At 50.9% G+C, this 18,075-nt stretch overlaps 2 protein-coding genes across 7 annotated transcripts in view; one reads left to right on the top strand and one right to left on the bottom strand.

Annotated features, from left to right (window-relative positions):
* Positions 1-391: 391 nt before the first annotated feature.
* Positions 392-13,005, bottom strand: Rer1 (retention in endoplasmic reticulum sorting receptor 1). Of its 2 annotated transcripts, XM_070037158.1 has the most exons (8): positions 12,839-13,005; positions 10,214-10,331; positions 8,939-9,026; positions 7,186-7,290; positions 4,334-4,433; positions 2,541-2,619; positions 1,054-1,189; positions 392-570 (listed from the first exon to the last, which is right to left on the bottom strand). In XM_070037158.1, exons 3-8 carry the CDS (start codon positions 9,017-9,019, stop codon positions 481-483), a joined length of 591 nt encoding a protein of 196 aa, XP_069893259.1. In that variant the 5' UTR covers positions 9,020-9,026; positions 10,214-10,331; positions 12,839-13,005; the 3' UTR covers positions 392-480. The 2 variants fall into 2 exon arrangements, with proteins under 2 accessions (XP_069893259.1, XP_069893258.1); XM_070037157.1 differs by lacking the exon at positions 10,214-10,331.
* Morn1 (MORN repeat containing 1) overlaps positions 12,998-18,075 on the top strand; it is a 48,910-nt gene continuing 43,832 nt past the window's right edge. The window contains exons 1-4 of one of the 5 annotated variants that reach the window (XM_070037151.1): positions 12,998-13,330; positions 14,151-14,222; positions 16,451-16,492; positions 17,187-17,297. In XM_070037151.1, the coding sequence (XP_069893252.1) occupies positions 13,255-13,330; positions 14,151-14,222; positions 16,451-16,492; positions 17,187-17,297 (301 nt within the window). In that variant the 5' untranslated portion in view covers positions 12,998-13,254. Of the gene's footprint in view, positions 13,331-13,615; positions 13,729-14,150; positions 14,223-16,450; positions 16,550-17,186; positions 17,298-18,075 lie in introns of those variants that run through there. The other 4 variants (XM_070037150.1, XM_070037149.1, XM_070037152.1 and 1 more) reach the window with 4 other exon arrangements.

Genomic DNA, 18,075 nt, shown 5'->3' with positions numbered 1-18,075 from the left:
ACAAAGTTTTGAGTCATGATAGGGGTCAGCTTGAAGCATCTCCAGTGAGATGAAATGCAGACACTGGCGCGAGAACCACCGTCACTCGAAAGCCACTCTCATGTCTCACATCCACCCACGCCCAGGAATTGGGCTGGCACGCACCGCTGGCACAGAGCAGCGAGCTCAGCACGGCAGGGAAGTAGCCCCGCGGCAGCCCTCCATCCTCCCCCACAGGTTGCCACCCACCTAGCCGCTCAGGCCTGCAGTTCATACACCTCTGTCGGATTGAAACATGAACATCACTGAAAAAAAGATCAATGCAATTTGGTTTAAATGCCAGTTTCTTCAAGAACCTGATATTTCAATTACAAATCATTGAGGCTCCTTTTAAAAAGAAAATTCCACTCCCTCGTAATCAACTACTTTATGTGAAGAAAAAGGCATTGTTACAGTGGCTCAAAACCGCTCTTGCACGCGTGACAGATCCCAGTCCAGCGTCTAACTAGCAAACGTCTTGCCCACGTCCTCCTTCCCTTTGTACCTCCTCTTTCCGTGTGTGAACGGTATGTACCGGTATTTAATCATGTGCTGGGAAAACAAACACACAAACAGACTTGAGTTACTCAAGAGTTCCCTGACCACATTTTCCCCTAATTCTGCAGAGCCAAAGGTACCCCTTAACTATTTCCGTCACAGATACAATCAGGACCTCTTCTTGTCTCCACATGGACAGAGCAGAACCTTCCTTAGCCCACCTAACTGGCCAGAGTCCTGTCTGACACCCAATGATTGGAGGAGGGCTCAGGAGCCGCTCCTCCCTGTAGTAAAGGCTGCACAGCAGTCGCATCTGGGAACATCCCCTCAACACTCCTTGGGCAGCCTGCACAACTGAGGCAGGCTGCCCTAGCTCCACTCGGTATCTTCCTCCCGAGCATCCAGGACTTGCACTCACTGGCCTTGGCTGGACATTCGGCATGGGTCCTCACAGAGCAGTGCCACCTCTGCTCTCAGCCAGACCTAAGCATGTCTTTCCCGGTGACCATCAGCACAGCACAGCGCTGATGTCGTTACCTTTATTTGCCTCTTCATTGTGATACAGAAAAGCATGATGAAGTACATCACCAGGATTGGCCAGAACACTGGGACGTTGAATGCCTCGAAGAAGGTACACACCATAGCCACGAGGATGCCCTTGGTAGCCGCGTGCCTTAAAGCAAGGACACAGGTTAGCAGCCAGCATCTGCGGACCTCCACCGGCCTCCACAGCTGCTCTTGCTTCAGCTCGCACATGGGCATCCGCAGAGACAGCTCCCTGCCCGGGAGCTGCATGGGACCTGTGTGTGTGTTGTCTGTGAATGTGCCACAATTAAGCACAGCCACGGCCTTCTCTGTTTCCTGGAGCTGTCTTCCCACACATTTACAAAACACAGCAGCAATGCTAAAGCCGGACGCACCTTATGCTTGCTGCTTGCCCTTGGCCTGGAGCAGCACAAAGGCCCATGGCCAACAATGGGAGCCTGGGGCAAAGTGGTGCCCACCCACCAGCACCTGCTCCTGCTTCTCCCTTTCCTACAGAACAAATCCAGGTTCCCTGAGGGATTCCAGGGTTTCTGGGCCTTGCCTACTTTCTGCTCCCTCTCCTATACCTATCCCCCATGTTCCATCATTACACAGCAGGGCTGCGGAGTAAAGGCCTATAGATTGAAGAACAGTTTGTTCAATTTTATTTACCCAACAGACTGGCTCCTCCTGTGCCACAGGGCTGAGTACCACCAGAGAGAGGACAGTAGGCGAGTCATACACAGACACACAAGAACTCCATCTACCCAGCCCACATCCCTGTCTCTTGTCTTAGTTTCTTGCGGTCCGAAGAAGGTCCAAACCCTGAGGGTGGACCCTGGCCCACCACAAACACCTTCTCGCAGGGCCCTCTCAAGACACAGCCAGGCGAAAGCTGGCTCACATCTGCCAGTCACGAGCAACAGGGCCTAGAAGGCAGCTGCCCAAACAGAGTCGCTGGGGCCCAAGTCCTCAGGATGCCAGCACCCTCCACCCTGGAGCCAACCTCTCATCTGCTAGCTTCAGACCACTATGCCAACACAGCCAGACAATACTTCTAAGTGGTAGGCTCACTCTCATGCCCAGCTGCCACCTTATGGATGAATGTCACAAGCAAAGCACAACAAACTCATTTGCTAAAGTCTAAGTTGCTGGCCAACTACAACAGAAGTTAGTTTTTACAGTCTCCCTGGCCATACTCAAGCATAGTATCTTTACTTACACCTTTAAGAACTAAAGGCGTGAGTGGACAGGAAGAAATGACAACACAGGAGGGTAACTAGTGGACAATTCACTCTCTATTTTGGAATGGCTGAGAGGATTGTATGTTTCCACACAAAGCAGTGATACGTGTCTACGGCGATGGCCACACCAGTTGCCGTGTACAGGTACTGACGTGTCACACCGTGCCCTCATACATGCACAATTACTATGTCAAATAAAAGGGTTAAGGTTTTTTTTTTTTTTTAAGTTTACTAGGAAAAAAAAAAATAGCTCACCAAAACTTAAACTCTGGAAGCCTTCTAATGAAGGGACGAAATTCCTCATTCTGTTTGGTTGGTAATGAAGGACCATCATCTGAAAGGCAGAACAAGTGGAGATAATGCGCCTGCTGCCTCATACTTTCATTTCTATTACCACATTCAGAAGTTTTCCCTGAAGCCTTTCACCCTAAGCCTCGCTGAGGGAAATTCAGTATGTATCACCTAACTGAAGAAAAAAGCAGCCAACTTAGTAAAAAGGGCATTGCTTCAGAGGATTCAATTTGGACTCTGAGAGGATTTCTACACAGTCTAAATGGATGAAAAAAGCCAGTCTCCCAGAGTTTTCATCAACTGTACTAGAAGAAAACAAGGGCAATTTGCCACTTACACAAAACAAATAGTAAAGAGAGAATGCAGCTCCTGCCTGTACTCCTTGCTATTCAGGAGACTGAGATATGAAGAGTGCAGTTTGAAGCCAGCCTGGGCAGGAAAATCAGTGAGATTCTTACCTTCAATAAACTAATAAACTGCCAAAACAACAAAACTGGAACTGTGGTTCAAGTGGTAAGAGCACTAGCCTTGAGCACAAAAGCTCACAGTACCCAGGCCCTGAGTTCATGCTCCAGGACTAGACCAAAAAGAATGCAGACCTAGCATGGTGGTGCAGGCTGGGTATGGTGGTACATGCCTGTGATCTCAGCACTCAAAGAGGCAGGAGGACCCCAAGTTCAACACCAGTTTAGACCACATAGAGAAGAGAACACAAGGCTGTCTCCAAAAGAACAGTGTGGTACCAACACAGCCTCATGCACCCACAGCTCCTTAGGACCAGGTCTCTGCTCCTCTTACCTCTCCCCATTTTCAGATACAGAAATCAAAGCCTACAGAAAAGGGTCTTAGTTACTGTCTAGCCTCCCGAAATAGTGACATGTAATAAAAGGTGCTGACTCTTTTTTTTTTAAGGTGCTGACTCTAGAGGAAGGTCACAGGTACTAGTCACCCATGTTGAAAATTGCTTGGAAGCTGGGAATGTGGCTTAGTGGTAGAGTACTTGCCTTGCATGCAAAAAGCTCTGAGTTCAATTCCTCAGTACTACATACACAGAAAAAGCCAGAAGTGGTGCTGGGGCCAAGTGGTAGAGCTCTAGCCTTGAGCAGAGAAAGGCTCAGAAACAGTGCCCAGGCCCTGAGTTCAAGCCCCAGAAAACTGGATTGGACCACCTCCTAACAAGGCAGACTCTGTGGCAGGCCACCAGCTGGCTTCCAATCACAAGCAGCAGGTACACCTGGGTAGAAGGCCTCAGCCGTTACCCACCCCACACGGGCCCATGTTCGACCAGAGCCATGTGAACCTCTTATGTGTAGCACAAGGACATGCCAAGAATATTTCAACTCCTCAGAAACCAAGGAGTGCCCACTACCCTCAACAGATGGTCATGCTGGGCACAGAGGGCTTCTTCCCCACAGGAAGTCCCGAAGCACCACCAGAACAGGCTGTGTGCGTAAGAGGCAGGTCTGGGAGGGCGGCTCGTCCATACTGTCAGTACCACACTCTGTTACGTGACCTCGGATATATTACAAAACCCCAGGTGCCTCAGTTTCCTCAACTGCAAAACGGAGAACAGAATGAGCAATGAGCCCTTCCCAGCTACACAGGAACTCATGAAGTGGTTCTACACGGACAAACATACCCTATTCCTGACATGACAAGTATTCATGAACACTGTGAGCCCAGCACAGACAGCTATACAAGAGGGATAAGGAGGCACAACACTACCCAGACAGTGCCTCACACAGTCTCATATCTACCTGAATCTTCCATTAAGGAAGGATCCACTTTGGGAGAAAGGAACGCAATGAAGAGATTTAGGTGGTAGATTCCCAATGCGTAGGTCACGATGTACCAACCCTGAAAGAGAAGGAAGCACAGGTCAGTGGGCAGCCTAGCCACCACAGGCTTGAACCAGTTCATTGTGCCAACAACCTGTAACACTCCACTGAACTGAAAAGCAGTGTTTTACTCAAGGTAAGAAGGCTGCAAGTTAGGTGACAACGAACATCCATGGTGACCATTAATCTCAAAGCACTCAGTGGGTCTTGAAACTAAAGTGATGATCAGAGCCCAAATTACAAACTTCCTCCAGGGTCCCATCAAATGCATGAGATTCCCAGACCACTGGCTTCCAATCAGGAGTGTAGAACAAGGGATTTGCCCCCCAAAAGACCATGCCTACAACAGGGATGGGGGTGGCTGGGCACAGAGGTGGCTCTCTGTGACCTCCTGGCCTGCTAACCAGCTGCAGATAGTCACACAGAGTCTAGAGCAGAATCGGCTATTGCCAAAGACATGACCAGCTGAGACCCCGCTGGAGGGTCATTGCCTGGAATATTTGTCTAGCCCAGAAGAAATCTAGTACCAGAAATAAAACAAAACAGCATCATGAAAATATGCTGGCAAGAGAAAGCCAGGCCTTCCTAAGGCTATACAAAAGAACTGGGGAACCCTAGCAGTCTCTTCATACAGCACACAAGAAGCACCAACTTAGCCCGTTAGATATCAGAAGCATGCCACCAATCTTGAAAGACACACACACACACACACACACACACACACACACACACACACACACACACACACACACACACACACACACACACACACACACACACACCCCTATTGAGCCATCTATTGCTGGAAAGATACCAGATCAGGCACACACACACACACACACACACACACACACACACACACACACACACACACACACACACACACACACACACACACACACACACACACACACACACACACACACACACACACACACACACACACACACACACACACACACACACACACACACACACACACACACACACACACACACCCCCTATTGAGCCATCTATTGCTGGAAAGATACCAGATCAGGTACAAACCTGATTCAGAAGAGAAGCTTCAAGAGCTTCAAGGCAACTTTCCGTTGGTAAACAAACCAAGTTTCAGTTTTTAAAAAACTGTGTATCCTATATATCTAAAATTTTAATTTTAGATATCCTATATGTATATTTGGTTTTGCTATAACGACCTGCTACCTTCCAGTAAACCAATGTTGGTCTACTCACAGGCTAAGTTCCTAGGTAAAAACAAGTTTCCACATGTAGAGTAAGAATTTCACACAGCACTGAAAGAATTAATGAGAGCAGTAAATAAATATGCTGACTCATGGACTGATAACCTATGAAATCTTGGGAAATAACAGGAAGGAAGGTATGCAATTTAAATGAAGGACCGTCATCCACACCACCCCAGGATGACATGCTCTGGACAAAAACTTTAACCTCTATCCCCCTTTTAAACCTACAAACACTGTAAACAGCTTCTTCTCTAGGGTACAAGGAGTCTCAGGGAGCAGGGACTTCACTAGGAGGCAACAGGCTCTAATAAGCCTGTGCCACCTGCCCTGTCCACAGACAGCCAAGGGTCTGCAGGTCACTTAGCCTCTTTCTCTACTTAATGCTTGAGCCTCACAGAAGAAGTAGCTCAAGAACAATGTAACCTTTGGGAATGCCACAGTCACTCAGGGCACCCAAAGTCCATGGAAGCAAGGATCTGTTACAGCACGCTACCCTGTACAGGAGAAGCTGCTCTGGGAGGCACAGCCAGAGGGACACAACAAGGTCTGTCGTCCAGACCAGGACACTCCAGGGGCAAAGCTGAGGCAGCCTGGGCACCCTGGGAACCTTAGCTAGGGAATTATAAATAACTCATTTTTTAAAAACAGGCAGAAGCCAGGCACCGGTGGCTCACACCTGTAAGCCTAGCTATTCAGGAGGCTGAGATCTGAGGATCGACGTTCAAAGCCACCAGGCAGAAAAGTCCATGGGACTGTTATCTCCAATAAACGACTCAGAAAACCGGAAGGAGCACTGTGGCTCAAGTGGTAGACCACTCGCCTTGAGCTGAAGAGCTGAGGGAGAGAGCCCAGGCCCAGAGTTCAAGCCCCACAACTGACAAAAAAAAAAAAAAAAAAAAAAAACAGGCAGAAAAGTCCAAGAAACTCTTAAGCCCAAGTAAGCACCAAAAAGCCAGAAGTGGGGGTATGGCTCAAGAGGTAAGAGTGTCAGTCTTAATCCAAAGAGCTCAGGTATAGCACCTAGGACCTAAATAAAAGCCCCAGTAGCAACACACCCACACACCCACACACATACCATCCCAAGAGGTAAGAGTGTCAGTCTTAACCTAAGCAACACACACACAGAGAGAGAGAGAGAGAGAGAGAGAGAGAGAGAGAGAGAGAGAGAGAGAGCACCAGATAAATATTGGTAACTCATGCCTATAATCCTACCTGCTCAGGAGGCTCAGATCTGATGATCGCAGTTCAGAGCCATTCTGGGCAAGAAAATCTGAGACTCTCATCTTCAATTAACCACCAAAAAAAAGCCAGAAGTAGAGATGTGGCTCAAGTGGTAGAGTGCTAGCCTTGGTGTTCAAGCCCCAGGACAGGCACAAAAAAACAACAAAAGAAAAACAGTCACTACAACTTTTCTTGTGTTTGATGCTGACATGAAAATTGATTAATGAAGACCCTGTCCTTCCACACAATCTGGATCAGCAATACTCCTACCACAGCTGAGTCTTTGTCATTTCAGCTCACACCTACCTGTAACAGGTAAACTCTAATCATGTAGACAAAACTCAGGCCCAGCGTCACGACCCACCGAACAGCTGTATAAGGCGTGGACTTGTCCAGCCAGGACTGGTAAATCTATGGAACACAAGTTCAAAGGTACATCAGTCCTAGAATTCCTCTGCACCAAAAGTGCACTTCTGTCACATCATTTGCAATGTCAAAAGAGCTACTTAAAACAATAAGAGAGTATACATAGCAGCAACTACAATTAACCCATAAATATTTGCAATAATTCCCAAAGCAGGTTTGTTCCTTAAGCAAAAATGTTAATAATTATCAGAAGCCCAAAGAGAACTCTGTAGGGAAACCAACTTCACCACAAAGATTTGTACTGCCCTGGAAGGTGCACAGCCAAGTCCACACAACAGTACCTCGAAACTCATTCTCCCCCCAAGGAAAAATGTGAAGAGTCTAGGCACTGGGGCCTTCTTCCTGCTCCCCAGGTTGTACTTCTCCCAAGACTTTGGAGACTTCTACCAGCCCAGTAGCCTCATGCTGGCCCAACACACAGTATGTGTCTTCACTTTTATTTTGAAAACGAATTTTAAATTTTTAGTTATGAGCCAGGCACTGGTGGCTCATATCTGTAGTCCTAGCTACTCAGGAGGCAGAGATCTGACGATCAAGCTTCAAAGCCAGTGTGGGCAAGAAAGTCCATGAGACTCTTACCTCCAAAGTAAGAAGTGGAGCTATGGCTCAAGTGGTAGAATGCTATCCTTTAGTAAAAATAAAACTCAGGGACAGTGCCTAGGCTTGAATTCAAGCCCCAGGACTAGCACAAAAAAATATATTATTATTGTGAATATTTTCAAGCAGTTGTAAAATACAGGAGTGTATCTATACTTACCACCCAGCTTCAAGAATTACCAACAGTTTGCCACATGGTAGTTTTAATTAAAAGTAGACATTTTTTCACTTATTCAACATAGTAGCAGCTACAATTACACTCTGTATTAGACTACTCGACTTACGTTTAAGCAGTGTTTGAAGAGTGTCATGCCCATCACTCTGATGCACCCTCAGATGCACCCACTACACCGTGATAACCTACATTTACCTTGGCCAAGTTGTGACCTCTCCGGGAGCAGTACCCAACAGCAGAGGCGTGCAGTGCAGAGAGGGAGGGGTGAGGACTGCCAGGACCAGCGAGTGATGTGGCAAGAATGAGAGAGGGCCAAGGTCCTGTCTGCCTCAGCCCAATCTGCACTACAGAGAAGGTAAGACGGATTTGGGAGGGTTGTCTTTTTTGGTCGGTCGTGGAGTTTTAACTCTGGGCTTGGGTGCCGTCCCTACGATTTTCAACTCAAGTCGAGCACTCTACCGCTTGAGCCAAAGCGCTACTTCCAGTTTTCTAGTGATTTATTGGAGATAAGAGTCTCACAGACTTTCCTGCCCAGGCTGGCTTCGAACCATGATCCTCAGATCTCAGCCTCTTGAGTAGCTAGGATGACAGGCGTGAACTACCAGCACCTGGCTGGATTTGAGAGTTTTTAAAGTTGGAAAAGAAAAAGAAAAATCACAGGTAACCAAGACCACATGTGGTCCTCCTTGCCTAGACAGTTCTTCACCTGGCCTTTCCCAGTAAAGAGCCAGACCCTCAAAACACAAGTGTTAAGTTAGGGCAAGACATGGCTTCACCTTCTGACAGTGCGGCAAACTCACCCTTTGGGAAGATGTGTCCGCTTTTTCCCAAATATTTATACTAATCTACAAACCCACTAACCTGTCCAAGACGTGTGAAAAATCTGTACACCACTGACGGTTTCCCATGGACAGAATCTCCAACGCTGTCACCTTCAGACATTCTGTAACTGAGAAAAACACAAGAAGCTCCTAAATAAAAAGCACTCAATGATGGGAATTTTTTGCCAGTATTGACCAATCTGTCAAGCGGGTCTTTTTAGTACTTAGTGTTTCTTTCATCCGGACTGTATGTGTGTCTCCCATGAACTGTTTGCCAAGAAAGCAGCAGTTGACAGGCTTTGGTACAGGGAGAGGATGGAAGGAGGTAGCAGCTGATGGACTTTAACTTCTGCTTGCTCCTCAACCACACACATACACACTCACACGTACACACACACACAGAGTGCTGTCCACCTTGCCAACTACGAGAGCTGTCCTTTCTCACCGTGGAATCCTCTAGCAGGCCCTTGTATGTGGCTTGTTCACCCTCCCCACAGATCTCTTCACTGAGACCCCATCTTCTTCATACTCCGCCAAGTCTGTCTTCCCAGTGCCTCTCCTCATCAAGAGGAAAATGTACTGGCTTACAAGCAGCTCATGTCCCCATTTCTTATCTGGCAACTAGAAGTAATACTATCTGCTCCAGACGATTTCAGCATCTGCTGGGATCTCAGGCAGAATTTACCTGTGAGAACCCAGGTGCCAAGTCACATGCTCTCTCTCCATTCCCAGATGGCCAAGAGTACAGGCATCATTACCCTCATTTTACAAAGGAGGAACAAGTCTCAAACAGACCAAGGTCATGGAAACACCTCTGCCCAGCAGCTCAAGGCCCAGCCTGATGCCCAACTCTTCCACTAACCATGAACTAGAACTCACCATTTTGGGGGAAAGTACCACTAAGTGGGAACCTCACAGTGAGCCTTCATGAGCTATTTGTGGACCCCTAAGTCAGGGGAGATGCTGGGGCAAAGTTCACATCCCCTCAAATCTGTGGGTGACACCTGTCCACACTCCCTCTGCTACGCTTGGGGTGGAGAGGAAAACACACTCCTTTCTTAACTAGGTTGAAGTCCCATCTGTGCTCAACAGCTCAGAGGCCTCAGCACCCGCTGGCCACACAGCCTGATTCCTCATTTGCAAAAGGAGGCTCTTTCCAACACCAGACACACTGGCAGACTTCACTCCACAGCAAGCCTTCAGCACAGTCTTACTGTCCCCACCTGAATGAGAAAACTGAGGCCCAACCCACAAAAGCTTGAGTTTTCCCAGTGATTGGTGTGTGGCGCGGTGAGCTTTGAACCAGAACCCATACCTGCCTAAGTCCAGCACCTTCTAAACCATAGCCTCACTGTGCACATTGGGGAAATTGTCCACTGGAAATCAGCATGCAAAAAGCTGACAATGGATGACAAGTAATCTTCTGATCTCAACTGGAGAGAGAGAGAGAGAGAGAGAGAGAGAGAGAGAGAGAGAGAGAATGTGTGTGTGTTTAATAGGTCCATAGGCTGCAGCCTCAAGTCTTTGTAAGGGTGAGTATGTGGGCACCAGTGGGTCACGCCTGTAATCATAGCTACTCAGGAGGCTGATACCCAAAGGTCAGCAAAGTCAAACTGGGCAGAAAAGTCTGTAAGGCTCTATCTCCAAAATAACCATCCAAAAACTGGAGCATGGCTCAAGTGGTTGAGTGCCAGCTGGGCAAGCAAAGCAAATGAAGCAAGTATGAGGCCAAGTTCAATCCCAGTATCACCACCACCAAAAAAAAAAAAAAAAGAGATGTAACTATGACCCCACTTTTCCTGGACCCATCAATGACAGTGCCCAGAGCTGTCCAGGAGACTAAGAAGTACCATTTGGTCTCAGGTAAGCCAAGCAAACTAAAAACACTTAATTTAACAAAAAATAAATTAATCAGTGTAACAGGAAAATGAATTAACATAGAATGGCCACATTATTTAGGCCAAAACCCAGCCTGCAGAAAACTGTTGCAGTCTTACTATTCATCCTACAGTGCTGGAAAACTTTTTAAGCTGACCAAAGTGTTTACCACTAAAACACTTTTGCCCAAGTTATGTACTCTAAGCGGCATTACTTAAAACTTTTCTTTAGACTGGTGCATGGAGAACCTAACACAAAATGTACTACCACTTTCAGGTCATCCGACAAACACTGCTCTACATCTTGACTAGACTCACCACCTGTAACAAGCCAAGAGGGATAGGCATGATTAAGAACATGAACTTTGGAGCCCAGTGCCAGCTTGGATCCCGTCCTACATGCCGCAGTGGCATGACCAGGGACAGCTATTTAAAACTGCTTGGGGCTCTGATCTGTAGAATGGGATAGTAGCACCTTGGTGCTTCCTCCAAAGGGTTCTTTTGAGGAGCTAAAGGCGGCCAGTGCTGTGCTCAGAGCCTGGCAGGAGGTATGTACCCAGCTCTCAAACACGTCAGACTTGTTCCTGGATTAGGGCAGTCCTCACACCAGCTGTTCTAGCTGCAATCCTCTTCCCTTTGCTGAGATTAAAGGTCACCTCCTCAGAGGCCTCCTCTTGCTGTCAAGAATGACCACTGGCTCCTGATGTTCCTCACCCAGTTTTTGTTTGACAACTGTTTTCTGATACCCTTCTGGCTTGCCTCTGAATTTCCTCCTACTAGAAGGCAAGCTTAAAGGAGACTGGGAGGTGGCTCAGTGGTAGAGTGCTTGCCTTGCATGCATGAGGCCCTGGGTTCGATTCCTCAGCACCACATAAGCAAAAAAGGCCAGAAGTGGTGCTGTGGCTCAAGTGGTAGAGTGCTAGCCTTGAGCGGAAGAGCTGAGAGACAGTGTCCAGGCCCTGAGTTCAGGCCCCACAAAAAAAAAAAAAAAAAAAGGAAGCTTGAGAGCCCCTTGGCCCCTTGTCTGGTTCTGCATGTACCATTGACTATCTATCGAATACAAACATCGCTCCACCAAAAACAAGAAAAACAAAAACCACTCCAGACAGGCCACCAGCACCATCACACCAGAAAACTATACAAACATTCTCTATGTGCCTGGTTCTGGAGTCCACCAACTGGCCAGCTCTTGTAATCCATCACTCTTACACTAGCCTCACGGAACAAAGAAGAAAGCCTTCTGCCCAGCATCTGCAGCTGACACTTCCTGATCAAGGAAGAGCCCCTGGGACTGCACACCCTTAGAGCCAGTCCCTCCCTGACAAGCCCTGAGACCCTACCTCTGGTTTCTTCCCAAGGCCACGCCTGGACTCCTCCCTCCTCTGAGTATGGACCTCCTCCTGGCTTTGATCCACTCTTCCTCCACTGCAGTCACCCCACACACACATCAGGACCCGAATGACAGTCTCAGTTATTGAGGGGCTTTTGCTCAACCCAACAAAGAATAGAGCAGTTCCAGAACAGTCTCCACCGAGAGGAGGAAAGAAGAAAAGCCACTGAACGGAAGGTTCTCGGTGCGAAAGCAGCTGTCGGGGCTCAGAGACTGGCGGCGCGGAAGCCAGCACCACCTTTTTATCGGGGAGAAGCGGCCGCAGCCTGCCCGGAGGACAGCCGGTCCGAGGCCTTGGAATACTACCACCGTGTAATCTTGAGCATCTAACGGGTTCCCTCTGCATCCCCAGGCGCAGGACCGCGTCCCCCACACACGTGCGGCGCGGCGGGCCGGGGACACGAGCCCCTCACTCGGGGGCCGGGGGGCCACGGCCACCTGCTCCCGCCGCCCTGCCGGGGCGGGCGGGCCGCGGCCGGGACGGGCGGGCGCTCGGCCGGCCCCTCGGTCCCCGGCCCGGGCTCGGCGCGGCCCCGAGCCCGCGCGGCCCGCTGACCCTCCCGGGCCCCGACGGCGCGGCGCGGCCCCGCCCGCCCGTCCGCGGCCTTGACAGCCGAGGGAGGCGGAGGCGGCGCCGCCCGGCCAGCCCCGCGCCCCGGCCCGCCCCCGGCACCTCGCAGCTCCGCTGCGGCCGAGCCGCGGTCTCCCTCACGACCGCGGGAGGAGGACGGCGGGCGGGACGGCCGCCAGCGTTCGACTCGGGGTCCGGGAAGCTGCACGGGCACTTCCGCTCGGTCCTGCGGCGCCGCCTCCGGCCTCCAAGATGGCGGCGGGGCGGGACCCAGAGCTCCAACCATTTCCGCTTCCGGTGTGTTGGCCGCGGCCGTTGGAGGGCGGGCCTACGGGCGGAAGGAGTCGGATGACGGAAATGTCCCGCGCCGCGCAGGCGCAATAGCTCCCGCCGCCTCCCGGATGGACTGGGCGCTCCGGAAGAAGTGGTGGCCAGCGCTGCTCCTAGTCACGCCCCCTTAGCGACCACAAGCCAATGGCAGAGGAGCTTGTGGTTGCTAGCGAAGCTTCGGCGACAAGATGGAGGTTACGGGCCAGGGCAGCTCGAGCTCGCTCCGGGTGCGTCGGGACCCGCCGCGGCGGCCACCGAGGGACGGTACGAGCCGCGTGCCTTGCTGGGAGTCCGTCGCCCCGGGAGGGCGAGGCTGGGGTCCCGCGGCCGTGCCATCGCCAGAGCTCGCTGCCCGCCCCCCGGGCCCGGCCCGCGGCCTCGGCCGCCCCCTGAGTCCGGACGCCCGGGAACACGAGGCCGAGCTGTGCGGGGCGGGCGCGCAAGGCCTCGGGCCTCCAGCCCGGGGGGCGAGCCGCACGGAGCAGCCTGAGAGGCCCGGCTCTGCGCGCCCGCCTCCCCGCTGCCCGCCCCAGCCTGCGCCTTCCGGACCGGAAACCGGAACTGGACGCCGGCCAGCGGGGATGGTGCCCTGCCGCCGAATTGTCGGAGATGAGACTGGCCAGGCCTCTCTAGGGGTGGCACTCTAGGGATGTCCACTGAAGGCAGGTCCCCGCGGGGTGGGGCTCCCTTTCTCCCCCAACATTGATGCTGCTCTCCTGCCTCCCTGCCAGCACCTGGCTAACCAGGCCTGCCCTTCACAACACCACCACCACCACCACCTCTCAGACGTCTTTTTTCAGGGTCCTGCTTCTCTTTGGTCCTAGTCCTCCTGCTCATTGAGCCTCTGTTTCTGCACCAACTTGAGGCTCCTCTCTATGTCCAAGACCAATGGAGGAACAGTAAACAGTTCTCAACTGAACCCCACACAGCCCTTAGGCAGGTAACTGGCTTGTGGAGAGATTATCTCCCCAGGACCTGCAGGAGCTCCTCCGGAGCTCCGAGCCATCTCACCTCCTGGTGTCTGTTGGTATCAGTGAAGCCATGGTGTCAGGTGGTCACTCTTGCTCATGTTTTCAATACCCAGGTTATGGTGTCTATGAATACCCAAACTCTTTCTTCCGATATGAAGGTGAATGGAAAGGAGGGAAGAAACACGGTAAGAAGCCTCAGTGGTCTATCCCTGAAGCTGCCCCTGGCAGCTCACGTAGTCACCTTTCTGGGGAACTTGGGTGCAGGAAACGCCCCATGCCAGGCCTGACTGAGAACTGCACCGAGGCACCAGGGCCACCCTGCTCCAGGTTCATGCTGACACCCACTTGTAGCTCATACACCATCTGTAGCTTTAGAGCCTGCTGCTACACACTGGTGCTGCCCCATCTGGGCAGCAAGGCTGGGCAGAGGCACCATGTCCAGAGCAAGCACATGCTGCCCCCAACCCCAGCATGTCACATACATGGTTTGGTCCTGATTATTTTAAAAAATGGCCTGCTTTTGTAGAAAATCCAATCCATAGAGGAAAGATATATAAACATCCCCTGAAATGCCTCCAATTCTGCCCCACCCCACAGGCCAAGCAGTACTGTGAATATCTCAGTGTCTGTGCTCAGTGGATTTATGTGTGTTCGTGGACCCTTCCTGCTCAATGTCACCCATTTTCCACTGCACAGTTGGCTTTTCATATCTATTGGCCGTTTAGTTTATAGTGTTTTTGCCATACAGATGTTTCTTTTTTTTTTTTTTCTTTTTTGTTGGTTGTAGGGCCTGAACTCGTCCTGGGTGCCATCCTTCAGCTCTTCAGCTCAAGGCTAGCACTTTATCACTTGAAGCCACAGCACCACTTTCCGCTTTTTCTATTTACATGGTGCTGAGGAATTGAACCCAGGGCCTCATGAATGCTAGGCAAGCACTCTACCATTGAGCCAGCTTGCCAGCCCCAGATGCTTCTTATTCTTATGCCAATATCAAGGATTTTCTTCTTCCATGCAGGCAGGGAGGCTCAGATATAAGATTTGTCAGAGGACTAGGAAGATGGCTCAGTGGTAGAGTGCTTGCCTTGCATGCCTGAGGCCCTGGGTTCAATTCCTTAGCACCACATAAGCAAAAAGAAAAAAGCCAGAAGTGGCGCTGTGGCTCAAGTGGTAGAGCGCTCGCCTTGAGCTGAAGAGCTGAGGGACAGCGCCCAGGCCCAGAGTTGAGGCCCCACGACCAGACCAAAAAAAAAAAAAAAAAAGATTTATCAGAACCATGTAGAGAATTGCACACTTTTTTACAATGTCTTCTTCAGACTCTTCTCTAACGTGCACAGAGCAAATGACTCATGTCTCGTCTGTATTCTTGATGCCTCTTGTGTTGTTTTAGACAGACTTCTGTATGTTGCCTAGGCTGGGCTTGAGCTTGAGATCTTCCAGCTTTAGCCAAGATTTTAAGCACGTGCCCCAGAGCAACTGAAGTCTTCTCTGAGATATAAATCCACCAAGTGCTGGGCGCCACTGAGCACCCAGTGTCACACCTGTAATCCTTCTGGCTACTCAGGAGAATAGGATTTGAGAAGTACAGTTCAAAGCCAGCCTAGGTAGGCTATGAGATTCTATTTTTTTTCACATTTCTAATAATTCTTTATTTTTTTATTTTATTTTTATTTTTATTTTTTGCTTATGTGGTGCTGAGGAATCGAACCCAGGGCCTCAGGCATGCAAGGCAAGCGCTCTACCATTGAGCCACCTTCCCAGCCCCGGCTATGAGATTCTTATCTCCAATTAACCAGGAAAAAAAATGGAAGTAGAGCTGTGGATCAAGTGGTAGAGCACCATCCTTGAGCAAAAAAAGGCAAGCAAGAGCACAAGGTCCTGAATTCAAGCCCCAGTACCAGCACACACGCACACACGCAGACATGCTCGGTTCCAGATGCTAAAACCTACAATCCTAGGTACTTGGGAGGCTGAGATTGAGAAAACTGCACTTTGAGGCCATCCCAAGGATATACATGAGACTCCTGAGTGTGGTGGACACGCCTTTCACCCTAGCTACACGTGCGGTTTTCAGGAATTGCAGGCCAGTTCCAGGCAGAAAAGTCCACGAGTTCTATCTTGACAGAAAGATCTGGTGGTAGTGCGCACCTGTTACACCAGCTATAGAAGGAAGAGAAACAGAAATAGGGAGATTGTACTCAGTCATGCGCCTAAGTAAGAAGCAAGATCCTCAAAAATAACCAGTACAAAAAAGCCCTGAATGCATGGCTCAGCAATACAGTTCCTGCCTAGAGAGCATAGGACCTGAGTTCAAACTGCAGTACTTTTTTTTTAAATCTGGAAATCAGCCAAGGTGTGGGGCTGATCAGCTCCACTCCCATGGGCCATCAGACTTGATGCTAATTTCTCTCACCAGGTCACGGGAAGTTGCTGTTTAAAGATGGAGGATATTATGAAGGCGAGTTTGTGGATGGAGAGATTACAGGGGAAGGATACCAGCACTGGGCCTGGTCAGGTTAGCACTGGATGTGGGTGTAAGTCAGTCCCTGCACTGGTCACAGAAGACACTAGAGAAACTAGGGCATCAGGCTCTCCTCACAGTGAGGGATAAGGACAGAACAGCCACGTGCCAGCGGGGCACAGCTCTACCTGGCCCCACAACTTGTGTACCCTTCATGCCCAGGAAGGACCTGGCCCAGGCCTGGGGTGTCCTGGGGATCCCTGGGTGGGGTCTGGCACTCACCTCTACAAACTTCTCAGCTCTCCCCACACACACAGTGTTAAAATAAAAATGCGTAACCCCAAAGGACAGTTTCCTTTTCTTTACAGACACTCCAGCCACACCGTGTCCTCAAACCACAGGGCCAGCAGAGGGTCCATGCTCAGCAGAGCTTGTCTCTCAGGCTCAGTGTTGCGTTGTTTTTAGAGAGCCTGGGGCGAAGACTTAACCTTCACCCAGTCAGGCCCCATGGGTGCCCTTGGAGAGGGTCCCCCGGGACAGTCTGCTGGCCATGTGCTTGCTTCACTAGAGAGTACCACACTACAGAGCAAGACTGAGAGACAGATGTCCATTCCAAAGCAGCGCCTCCCACACCCGGGGTCAGGCAGTGGGGGACAGGACCAGAACTGACATTCTCCTCATCTACACCCAGGAAATAGCTATTCTGGACACTTTGTTTTGGGAGAGCCTCAAGGACGCGGCATCATGAAGTACAAAGCTGGGGGCCACTACGAAGGGGAGCTCTCCCGTGGCCTGAGGGAAGGTCTGCAGCCGGCATGGGCGGGGAGGGACGGGAGATGGGAGCCCGATGGGCACGCGGGTGTAGGAACGCTCACCTGGTCTGTCTGCCTTGAGAAGTTGGGGCGGAGGCAGGGCTTACACCTTCCTGTCTGCCCCAGACCGCCCGGCACTGATCAGTACGCGGGACCCGTGGCTGAGGAGCCTCTGCAGCGATGCCTGGTGGCTGCCACACCACTGGTCCACTGGTCCCACTGTGTGGAGTTTAAAACCGCCCCCATTTTTTTGCTCATGACCTCGGGTCAGCGGGTTGGCCTGAGCCCACGGTTCTCACATTCAGCCATTCCTTAGAGCTCAGCCGGGCCCGACACTGCCTGGGGCCTCAGTGGCCCCTGCAGGTCCACTTTGGTGGGAGGCAGACCTGAGGAGTCCCTGTCTGCACCCTGGACACCGACCAGCCTAGCAGGTTCTGATACCTCAAATCACAGAGGCATCTTCCTCTTCTCTCTGGGTTTGCTTGCATTAGGAAGTAGAAATGCACTCAGAATTTCTACTGGTTCAAAGTGGTCCAAAGGCCACATTCCCATTGGTTTCTCCTCCGGCCTTTTGGGTGAGAGCAAGCGCCTTCCTTGCAGGCGGGAGGGTTGCTCTGCACACTGCTCGGCAGGTGATCACGTGCGTAGAGCCCGGGTGTTCTGTGTGACCCTCAGACGGCGCACTTGCATCTCACGTCACATTGCGCTGAGGTGGAGCCTGCCCCACGCTTCTAAGAACGGGGCCGGCGCAGTGCAGCTGTCACTATC

Source organism: Dipodomys merriami, unplaced genomic scaffold (assembly GCF_024711535.1).
Source record: "Dipodomys merriami isolate MVZ:Mamm:240054 unplaced genomic scaffold, mDipMer1.0.p SCAF_28, whole genome shotgun sequence".
Classification (NCBI taxonomy): domain Eukaryota; kingdom Metazoa; phylum Chordata; class Mammalia; order Rodentia; family Heteromyidae; genus Dipodomys; species Dipodomys merriami.
This window is presented reverse-complemented; position numbering and strand designations above follow the sequence as displayed.